This window comes from Muscardinus avellanarius, assembly GCF_963383645.1.
Source record: "Muscardinus avellanarius genome assembly, chromosome: 9".
In the NCBI taxonomy this organism is placed as follows: Eukaryota; Metazoa; Chordata; class Mammalia; order Rodentia; family Gliridae; genus Muscardinus; species Muscardinus avellanarius.
The window spans coordinates 55693660-55705931 of record NC_137795.1 but is presented as its reverse complement, the minus strand read 5'-3'; the positions used below and the strand labels follow the sequence as shown (position 1 = coordinate 55705931).

Here is a 12272-nt window from a genome sequence, read left to right as displayed (position 1 = left end):
AGTGAAAAACATCAGGTTTTTATAATCCCTATATTTATTACTAATTCTAGACACAGGTTGTCTGGTTTGCTACATACTAACTGTGTGGCCTTCAGCAAGTCACTTTTCCTCTGTCATTGTAATTTCAACCACAAAAAGAGGGATAATGATACATATTTCAACGGTTATTGTGAGGATAAAAAAGAAAATACTTAGAACAGTATGATTGGTTAAAAGTTTCTTATCTGATCTTAGTTATTGTAGAAAATGAGTTCTCATCTTTTATCATAGCAAAGTCATACCACTAGTAGTGGGTATATTCTAAATAAAATAAAATTATAATTAACTCAATTCTATATGGCATAACTATACTTCATATTAATATACATTATATATACCTCATTTATCCTTTGAGGCAATTTTTGGGATATTTATATTTCATAGATAAAAATGATGGCACCTCAAAGAGATTTTTAAATCTGGTTCTAGGACCTATATATTCAATAATTAGCATAATGGAGCACAGAATATAGATTATAAGCAATAATAGTTTTTACTACACCTATATTAAAATCAAATAATAAGAAAATTCCAGGTCATAGAAAAGCCATGGAATATCTGGAGGCCAGTTTTAGAGGTAAGATTTCTGCTATGCCAGAACAATAGTTGAACAGGCACAATAGAAACTGAAGTCAGTGAGACCAGGGGCAAATCAATTCTATTTAGGTTCTACCTATAGATGAATTTCTGAGAATGCTGTCTATCTCAATAGGACATATAGCACTTGTTACTATTTTAGATTTTAGTAGAAATTGTCCAGAAACAAACGTTATAGTCAGTAAAAATGTCTGAATAAATGTAACTAGAGATTCATCATATACCCCAAAATATTAAAACGATTATATTTTTATATATATCTTAAATATTTTATTGTTTAATAGGCAGAATGCATGTTTGTAAAAACTATTATATTCTTGGCTTTGTAGCTGTAGTTGCTGAGGAAATTTTACTTTCCAAGGTGTGTATTTAAAAAAATAGTGGTGATTATTAAGTATGTATAATAGTTATAATCATTGATTCAAAATGTTTCAGCTTCAAAACCTATATTGAGACTTAAAAGTAAATAATTAATTGTACATATAATACAACTCAAAATTATCAATATGAAGAGAAGTTACTTTTAATATACTCAACCCTAGAAATCATAAAATATTTATATTTTCTATGAATTTATTTTCCCCAAGGGTTTATTTATTTTCAATAGTCATTTTGTAGCATTATTGCTTGCTTTATTGTTCAGGAAACTGAAATTTTAATATGATATGGATATAAGACAGTTAAGTCTAAGGCAAGGCTAATATATTATAATCGGGGTAGAGAATTATATCTGCTTTATTCACATAGCATTACTTTTTAAATTTCCCAGCACTTGGTGACAGAGACCAGGAGTGTATTTCATTTGTATCTTCCTACAATGTATATTGTTAAATAACTATTTCTGACAGACTAATTTTTATGAAGCTTATTATTCGTAATTGCTCTTATATTCTTTTGAAGAGCCAAGGACTCTTAATAGCTCTCAATTTTGAAATAACTATGGAAAATCAGGAGATTTCATAAAGGCCAGGAAACCAAGTTTGAACGACCTGATTAGCTCAAGGATGGGGCTGAAGTTCAATAGCTGAATTTATAAAAGTAAGTGAATTCCAAATAATAGCAGAGCATGAAAAGGAAAAATGGATATTAAAAATTCTATATAATTGCTGCATTTATGTGCAAAAAGCAGGACAAAGAACAACAGAACGAGCAAATGTAGAAATGCGGAGTCAGACAATGGTAGAATCACACCACAGGACAAATGGAAGGACCTTGGAATGGCTTATCATGATAACAAAAAGACCATAAACCCCTAAGATTGCTTATAAAATCTATCGATATCTCTATGTCTATTTTCTTCAGGGAAGACTGCATACCTCCTCAAGTTACCACATACACAAAAAACTCCTCTAAACTTCCACCATGTGGCAGAGGACCTGACCATTCCCTCTCCAGACTGGCAATAGTTAGCCCTGTTCCTGTCACAAGTCTCCTACGTCACCACGTCTCCCCACGGCCCACTGGCTCTCAGCTTCCTCAGAATAAGAATACTGTACCTCTTTGATGTTATTGTTCTCCAGCTAAAATGATTACTGACACTTTTCTCAGTACAAAACACCTCACTCACAACGCCACGGAGAACTTCCGTAGTCGGGCCACCATATCGAGTTCTCTGTTTTACCTCTTAATATATGTATGGATGCTTCATTGTCTAAACTTCGTCTCATTACTCAAATATGAATGGGATTTATTTTCTTTTCGGGTTTTGTTCATGCTGTTTCCTCTAGATAGGATAATCTGGCTCCCTGTTTTCCTCAGTCCTCTCTATTGACTCCCCTGAACCCCTGAACCTATCAAGGCACACACCCACGCCTGCACACATTTATCTCCCACCAAAGTACATCTTTCCAGGACTAAATCAAATAAAGCCTTTCTCCATCTTCTGCAATGGAAAGATCTCTCTCCACATTTGGAGCTTCTATGGCTTTCAGTTTCTATTATACCAGGGTACAACTTACATAGTATATTTGATAATTTTATATAGTGATTAAAATATATTGGAAAACAGATCTGTTATCAAATAGGGTTTTTGTGAAATAATGTCCATGGAGCCTTAAAACACCGTTCCATTGTATAAGTGTTCAATGTCAAATGAAATTTGCCACCAAATACTTTTGAACTTTGTCATAGTATATGAAATGCATTGTTTTTGTAAAGTTTGGCTGTATATCTAGTATACTCCTTGAATTTCACAAGGTGATCTTTTACTTTGATATTTCAAATATAGTGACAGTTCAATATTATAACTGAATCAATTACAATTTATACTAGTGTTTCAAAAATATATAAAATTAGAAATTTCTCTTAGAAAATCAGCATGAAAACACCACTAAATTATGTATTACCAAAAACAGAAAATTACATTTGGCAAATACAGCTTCTTCCATCTGTTTTACTATCATTAAATATCACCCAGCATAACTCTTGCCTTAAAAAAAATAAGAGTAACTTAAGCTGGGTGTGGTGGCGCACGCTTGTAATCCCAGCACTAGGGAGGCTGAGACAGGAGGATCACACAGGTTCGAAGCCAGCCTCAGCTACTTAGTGAGGCTCTCAGGAATTAGTGAGACTCTGTCTCCAAATAAAATATAAAATAGGTCTGGGAGTATAGCCCAGAGGTAGAAAGCCCCTGGGTTCCACCCACAGTACCACCAAAAAATAAAAAATAAAAAATAAAATAAGAGTAACTTAGCTAATGCCTTCAGTTGATCTCTTCTTATAAATATCATGGAGTTTTTTTTCGCATTATGATTGTAATCTAATGTCCAATTTTCTGTCCTTAGAGATCCTCTGATTGTCAATGCTCTGTGGTGCTAAGGAAAAATATTCAGAATTTAGAACCTTGCTGTTTAAAAGAAGTTCTGTGTTATTTGAAATACCCTCTATTTGCTGCTCTATAGCACTGTATCCACAAACCACGTGTCTACTGACCATTTGGAATGTGACTAATGCAAGTGAAAAATTGATTTTTTCCTTTTTTTCACCCATTCCCTATGGATTTTTTTCCTTTTTAACGAATTTGAACTAACTAAAGAGAAGTGACTTGTTGCTACGCAGTATTGCATAGTACAAGTCTTGGGTCACCCTTTTAGGAAAAGTAAATTCTGGGTGAATTTGATCCACAAAAGGATCTGCCTTGGTCAAAGTGCAGTGTGCACAATATTTCCTGTGGGATCTTATTACATTCTTTCTGCACTGAAGCCAGTAGTTTTGCCCTATCTACTCATTGCCTCTGTACTATCGCTAGTTGAAATATACACAAAAGAAAACTAATAAATTCTATCTGTAGGAATCTGAAGATTTCTAGGGAGTGACTTTTCAATTTAATCTTAGAGGAAAGAAAGTTCATCTGGGGTTGAAGGCTGAGGGTGGGTGAGGGGAGGAGAAGGGGAGCCTGGGTTGGCCAAGGAATACTTGACAATTTAGAATAACTGGCATGCAAGATGTCTTTTTTGAGAAGCATGAGGAAGGAAAGAGAAGTTTAGAAAAATACAAAAATATGCATTCTTTAAATATTTTCCCAAGTAACATTTTTACATAATTTATGTAAGCTTCCACAAAAATGCTTATTCTATCACATGTATGTAGGGTGTTATTTTCTCTCTACTTTTAAAAAACATCATTTATGTTGTAATCATTAAATAATATAGCTAAAATTATAACATAGTTGCCAAAATTTATTACTTGGACAGGATTGAGAGTTAGGAAATTTATTGCCATGATGTCACCAATGGCTTATAATTTATAATACTTTGGATTAGACATTAGCACAGTTATTATTTCCTCTAATGCCTTACCTCACCACAGTCTAATAACATTCAGGAAATCCAAAAGACAAAGGGGAAAGAGTAGTCTTGAAAGCTAAAAATAGTGGTTGAAAACTGATGCAATCATGTAATAAAATATGGCACAATAACTTACATGATATGCTCACAGTATCTGCTAAAACAATTAGAGTCCACACAGCTAGAGTTTTGCTCATGTATAACTAAACATGAAAATCGTTCCAGCCCAATACAAACTGTACGGTTTAATTGCATACATGAGTCTTAGGATTTTCAGTCTTATCATATGTCTATGTGATTTATTTAACATTCCTCTAAAAACAAAATCAATGGGTAACAATCAGGTTTCAAAAGGCCCTCCAGCTAGAGCCAAAGAATGAACTATGCGATATATCACATATGATAACATTGGACACTCAAATACAACTAATACATGTTATTTCACAGCAAGTCAATATCTTCACACATCTCATAGGTCTTACTCAGAAGAAAACAGAACAGCAATATCGATGCCTCTTCATTTCAATGGCATTAAACCTATCAGACATGTTAAATAAGACTCTCTTTTTCTAATAAAAAGTATGTATTCTTTTTAATAATGAAATCTGTATAAATTTTCAATAAACTATTTTAGTTGGTTAGTAGTTATATTCATTTTGAAAAGAAAATAATGAGTTAAGAAAATCCAGAGCCAGGCGTGCTGGCACACACTTGTAATCCCAGCATTTAGGAGGCTGAGAAAGGAGGATCACAGTTTGTGCACAGCCTCAGCTACTTAGTGAGGCACTTTGCAACTCAGTGAGACACTGTTTCAAAATAAAGAATAAAAAATAGGGCTGGGGCTATAGGTTGGAGGTATAATGCTCCTGGGTTCCATCCCAGTACCACAAAAAGAAAAAAAAAGAAAACAAAGTAGAAAATTCATCCTTTTTTCTAATTAAATTTTTTTTAAAGGAAGATTTTTCAACTAGACTATTGTCCAGCTAGAGGACAGAACAATTCTCAAAGTGTTTTGAGAGGTCAAAGCTTTTGCATATATTTAAGCAACTGCCTTAATTTTTGCTAAAGAAAAAGTAGGCAGACCTTTGGACTGTGCTATGGGAGTATGGGATCAGTACAAAGCAGGATGATTTTGCTTTAGCAACTATAAACAGTGGAAAAGGGAAAAGAATTTTTGAAGGTCTACTAAGTCTATTTTATATGCATCATTTAAACACATCTTCACATTGACTATTTGATTTTCTTTTCCTATTACAGATGAGAAAACTGAATTTAGAGTGATTGAGACTTTTTTATAGCCCAAGATCATAAAAGGCAGAACCAGAGATAGCACCCAATTCTATCCAATTTCAACATCCTTGGGCCCCATTAATACATGTAATGGGTATGAGTTTTATACTACAAATATTTGTATATAAAATACATGTCATTTTACTTCCCTCTCCAGTAATCAAATTACATTTATTCCAAGCCCCCATCTCACTGCGCTGAAGAGGAAATTCAATTTGTTTTGGTTCTCTGTAGAATCATATAAGAATAAAGGAGATTTACATGGTAGACACTCAGAAATTTGGGTAAGAGTTACATTTCCAGGAGAGATATTGTGTGTCAGTAAAAAGAGACGATTAACTTAGTATTTATTTATGGAGCTGAACTGAAAGGAGGAAAGGTTTGACTGGAGAACATTGCCTGACACCGTGACGAAGGATAGTTTTTCATCTTTCCTTGAACCAACCCTGACATGCTTAACCTCTCTTCCTATGAAGTCTAATCCTTCACCTTGTAAATCAAGTATTACATGAGATTGGAAATCTTTCTGTTCTACCTTGGCATTGTCTGATTAACTTGGACATATGATCCTAGACGTTAAATGTCTCATACTTTGAGAGAATAGCTCCTCTTTCTTTGCTAATTTGTAAAATGTCTCACAAGAATCAAAGAATTTTTAATCAAAATACAGACATTTGAACATTTCTACAAATTCCTTCTATGTTTTATTAGCATGTTAATTTCTACATTATAATTTTAATATTCAAGTACACATTATAAATTTTATTTATGAGCAAGACTGGGATTTGCTGGTTTATTTGACTATCTTTAATATTTCTTTCACATTACCTCATAAAATTTGACAATAAGGTAACAACTCGTGTTAAATTTTTATATTATTTTTCTATAGGGGTAATATAAGTAGTCGTGATGAAATAAAATAATTTATATTTTATTTTGATGTGTGCAAATGATTTATATAAATTTTATAATTCATGTGAAAACCTGTGAGGGCCAAATATCTTTATCCACATTGACTCTTTGGGACCAGTGTTCAGAGATATGAAATAGTGAGCAAGGATGCAAGTCTGATCATTTGTTCTGCTGGGCTGAGCCCCTGGCTCACTACCCTTTCCATGGCAAATTAGCATAGTTCTTAGAAAGCCTACGAATTATTGCAGGGTATAAATTTTAGAACTAAGTTGAAGGGCCATCATTGCTGGGGGGACAGCTAACTTCTAAATACAGGATCAATGCAAGGAAAGAATATTGGCAATTTTTTGCTCACAGTAATAAAGCCAGAGAACACCTTTGGTTTCCTTCCTTTTTCACTTTCCTCCCTAATTCAAATGACTTTTAAGAATCCTAATTTGAAACTCTGCCATTAGATCCATCAGAAATATTAAACATTGAATAAAATGATCCGTACTGACCATAAAATGAGCCCCATTTGCTATTCTAAGGAGACAGAAAATACTTTTATGTGAATAGTAGAGTCATTGCCAAAAAAGCTATTTTATTTCAGTTTATGGACAAGTTAATGTGCTACTGGAAAAAGCATACATATTCTGACCTAATTAATTCCCAGGGCTCCTGGGTTTGAAAAGAGCTCGCAGAAATGTTTCCAAATTTACTCCACCATCACATATAGGTTGCAGTAGCGAGACACATTCTGACAACAGGGTCTCTGGCAGGGATTAGTTACCTTCCTATCACAGTTTGGGTTGTCATGCTTTTCTGCACACATTATGCCCCGAGCTATAGAGCATATTTTTAAGTTAGTCAAAAATTTCATCCCTGTCTCTGGGTTTTGGACCCCAACAGAGCAGAATTCCCTGTGATGAAAACGTGCTTGTTGTTCTAAGGGCACGACCTCCAGGCTCACTTTACCTAACAGTGTGATATGCCTCTCTAAATAGGCAGATAAGGAGAGTTTCAGGTATCTCACCTGCTGCTTCTGTAGGTTAAAAATATATTAAAAGCATGCAAACACCAAAGTTGGGCAAAGGAGAGTGGAGAAATAATTTATGTAGCTATTTAGCACATTTAAATGTAAACTACATTAAAAAAAAGATAGCACATTTTATTCTAGACATCTATGTAGTATGTTGGTCTTTCTCTTCTCCATCAAGGAAGAAATTTAAACATTATTTTAATTTGATATTCTTACTTCATCAGGTCTTTCTCCCCTCCAAACACTTCAATTGACATCATGTATATATGTGATATTAATAATTTCAACATCAATGTCATGTCTGGGATAGCAGAATAAGCGGAGTGAGATTTGAGGGGAGGGGGCTCACCAAGTGCTGTATGTATGTATTCCTCTGTCACTCTGAACTTTGATGCAATAACCACTAAGTAGAAAATTCTTATTTCAACAACTATTAGGATAGATCTTGGCACACCTCTATTGAAAAAAATCTTTCCTTTCCTGTCATAAGACATCCTATATTTTAGAGTTCATTTACACATATTACTTGTGACATGCTAACTGCTACTAAAAATCATCAAGCTAAGTAGGTTTTTGGCTAGTAATATTGGTTTCAATCTATTTAACTTATTTTGTCACCTCTAAAGTTTCCACAAATAAAAACATCCTTATTGTGGGACATGAGTCTTTGATTAATGGACATGTTGAAATACTTGATTTTATAAATAAATGGAACTCTTCTCTTGTTTTAACCTACAGGACAACATTTTTAAACTGGAAGACTCACATTTTGAAAATGGCCGTGGGAAGAGCCCATATGATCCTAAACTGCTGACAGCCTCTCTTTTAATAGGTATGTGCATACAGATTCAAGGGTCAATTCAATAGTAAATCTCCCATTAGTAATAACCAACCTGCACATTCAGTTCTTATATATCAAGATTTTTCATTACTACTAATAAATAACTTCAGGAGAAAGATGCCAGTTGTGATATATTCAAATATTTTGAAAATGAAGAAAACACTAAATGTTTTTTTGGCTACTGCACTATTATCAAGTCTGATTCTTTTTCATGGAAATGGCTTAATAATATCTTTAAAAATAGCCTGTACATTCCCATTAGAACTTTAGTTTTTAGTTTCCTAAGAAAATGTTTTTGATTTTTATCTCATGAAAAGAGGTGTTTTAAAAAAGAATTTTGAAAATTAAGAAATTCTGACTTTCACTGTATCTTAATAATTAGTCCAAGATTTGTCACTGTCTCAACTTTTGGACAACTTTATCAGCAGAATTAGTCCACTGCAATGGGCCCGTTGGCAGAGCCCCATTTGCATCCGCAGTGCCCTAAGTTGAATCACTCTGTGATTCTTTTAGCTGGGACACAGTATGGAAGACACTGTATGTCCACTTTTGTGGCTTTAGTGCTTTTTCAAAAGAAATCTAGCACAGCATTTTATGTGATTTCTTGATCTTTCATCTGTTTTCAAGTATTCTTTTTCCTCATTTTCTTTAGCATTGCAGATGAGGGAGGTGCTCAGTTATATTGCAAAAGAATATAAGTAGGAAGATAGAAATAGGTAGAAGAAAACTTTAGTCTGTGCCGAAAGAGAAAGAATTTTCTGCATATTTTTAATCTATATCCAGGCCAAGGTTAAATACATATACAAATAGAAAATGATCAATCATGATATGTTGTCCTCTTGCCTTTTTTTCTTTCTCTCTTCCTTTCTTTTCTAATTTGCTTTTTATTATTTTTAAATTTTGAGCCTGCCAATGCATAAATTATAAAAATATTCTGGACCATGATTCTATTACTGAATATGTTTTATGCATAATCATGTAGAAATTAAGCACCCTTTTTCTATAAAATATAGAAAATAATTATTTAATAACATCAAAAATTATAATGAAAAATTTCAAATGTAAAATTTCACATTGAATTTTGAACAATCAATTTAAATTTCTAAAATGAGTGAATAATTATCTGACATATACTAAATTCATAAAATGTTAAATTATTTTTCTTTTACAAATAAGTTTTTCTACTCAAGAAAATGAAGCAGTTGTTATAGGAACTATTGCATGAAGATGTTTTTCTACTATTGTTGATTCTTTATCACTCATTTCTGTTCCATTGAGAATAAAACCATTTCAACATAAATTATCTCTATTGCTTTTCAGATCTAGATAATTTTATTCCATTTGATACATTATGCATCATTTTAACAAAAACTTAAAAACTGAAATAATGTAGTACACTTTGGCACACTTATAGTTTCCCTATTCACAGGTGGCCTAGTGATTGCATGTAGATGCCTTCCTCAAAAGCACAGGCTAAAATTGAAAGTTGTCTTAAATGAAGGAATCCTACCTTGTCCTAACTTGTAACTTATACTTATTTAAATCACATACTAAAAAAAAAGATAGATCTTCCTCAAAAAGCAGTATGTAAAATTGTTAATCAAGCAGCTTTAGTTTAGGGTATGTTTCTCAGTAGGGATTTGCTTGATTATTTACTTTAATATTCCATTGAGAAAGGATGATGACAGGCAAGTATTACATCATTCATATGGTATGCAACCACACAAAATTCACAAAGAATATGAAACGCCACAGTTTTAGTTTTACGTTAGAATTTCTTTAAAAAAGCTATGTAGGCTTATGAATAAGGGAAATTGAGTGAGTCAAGGAAACAATGTATGGCTAGGAAATAACAGATATTTCAGAAAAACAACCTCAGCATGCAATTCCAGACCAGACATAACCAACGTGGCAAATAATTAGGTAACTTTCAGAGCTATGAACTTTCAGAGCTTATTGGCAAAGCCAAAAAAAAAATATTTTAATCAGCTAGACAGCAAGATACAAAACATACCAAACCCTTGTAGATCTGGTAAAATTCCCCTAAATGCTCACAAAACCATTTTAATGCAAGAGCTATAGCTCCCTTTATCAAGTTTCTTTCCTTCTCTCTATCTTATAAATTTTTCTCATAGAACATTTAATTCAGCTTCTTAAGGTTTTCTGTTTTGGCAATTTCTTGCACCACATTAAAAAATGCTCACTACTTTAATGGATATTTTTAATATAAATATTTTCTACAGCATTTCCCAAACTCTTTTACATACGGGATAACAGCTGTCTTCTAAATACACAGATTGTACTTTGTATATCCAAAAAAATGGCCATTAGGACATTCTATCTTCCCACATAATTTGGATACAGTCCCCTCATTCCAGTACATAAGATAGAAACTTTAAGGTAATTTAAAAGTTGCCTCTTTCCCCAATGATGTGAAATAAAACTCTCCTTTTGGCCAAAACCATCTATAAACTGGCCAGATGGATCTTGGTAGAAGACTTTTTTAAAATCACTAATCCCAGTTGTGAAGCAGTTTCAACTTGTAGTATGCATTAAAATCAGTTGACAGCTAAAAATTCAGTTTACATAAACTATCAAGGTTTAGTATAACATCTTTCCAAAATGCTATGGGTTTTTAAACTGATAACCATAGAAAACCTTGTTTCGCCTCTGAGTGATGCATAGCTACTGAGTTAAGTCCTCGAATCCTATAATGTACCCTAACTTTTAAAATTCAGCTTATTTAAGTTAATTTTGCCAATCTTCTCTAATAATGATCACATTGTCAATATGCAGTTGCTCCAGAATATTTCTGATTTCTTCCACCTGTAAGTATTTTTAGGACTTTGTTTAAAATTTCTTTATTAAAGATAGCAGTTGCTCTATTGCTTGGAATAAATGCCAGGTGTGAACATATCACAAGAATAAAACCCAGTATTTTCCACACTAATTAAGTACCATCTCAGATTTTCATGATGTGAAAGGAGTGGTGAACTTGAGAGTAATTTTATTTCCTCATTGAAATCTTTTCCAGGCAATGTAGCACTAATAATTTAGAAATATTCCATCCCTAAGAGATATTATTGAGATCTATTTCAAAGGTCTGGGACTTTAAGCCAAGGTTTATATCTTTAAGCTGGAATTCTGCCTTGCCTCGGGAAAGAACATAATTTAACATTAGAAAATGCTTGCACTGGGTATTAGAACAAGCATGGTACTCCCTAAATTAATTAAATGTACTTGAAAAAAAGCATTTGAATGTCTCTGAACCTTAATATCCCTGTGTATATAATGGTGTGCAATGCTAATTCCAGTAGCTTGTTGTGGGAATTAAGTAAGAAAATGCAATCCCATTCTACTATTTTAAGACTTTCCATACTTTTGGAAGACATGTAAAGTAGAAACAAACAAACCAACAAATCTAGTAACAGTGATTGCTTGGGGAGACAAGGAAAGATTTGGTGATTTATAAGTTGTGTGCTTTTATTTTGTACCACGTGTACATTTAATTGCTCAAAAATGTTAGTTTCATTCTTAAGATATTTACCATTTTATGTATTTTTGAGTTAAAGAATTTTACTTTATTTTTTCTATTATTAATTTTTACATATGTATTTATTCATTTTATACTATTATTGGTCCAGTATAATCATACATCATAGTGAGATTCAGTGATAAAAAGGTACATGGACATCTCACTTGGTATATTTCCCTTCTATCCTACCCCACTCCTCCTTCCTCCCTTTCCATACATGTTAGTGACATTGGCAGTGAAAGCTTGTATGAA

At 33.0% G+C, this 12272-nt stretch overlaps 1 protein-coding gene across 1 annotated transcript in view; it reads left to right on the top strand.

Annotated features, from left to right (window-relative positions):
* SEMA3A (semaphorin 3A) overlaps window positions 1–12272 on the top strand; it is a gene marked incomplete at its 3' end in the record, with an annotated part of 211311 nt that overhangs the window by 114710 nt on the left and 84329 nt on the right. The window contains exon 5 of the mRNA XM_080701418.1: window positions 8383–8476. Within this exon, the coding sequence (XP_080557544.1) occupies window positions 8383–8476 (94 nt within the window). The remainder of the gene's footprint in view (window positions 1–8382; window positions 8477–12272) is intronic.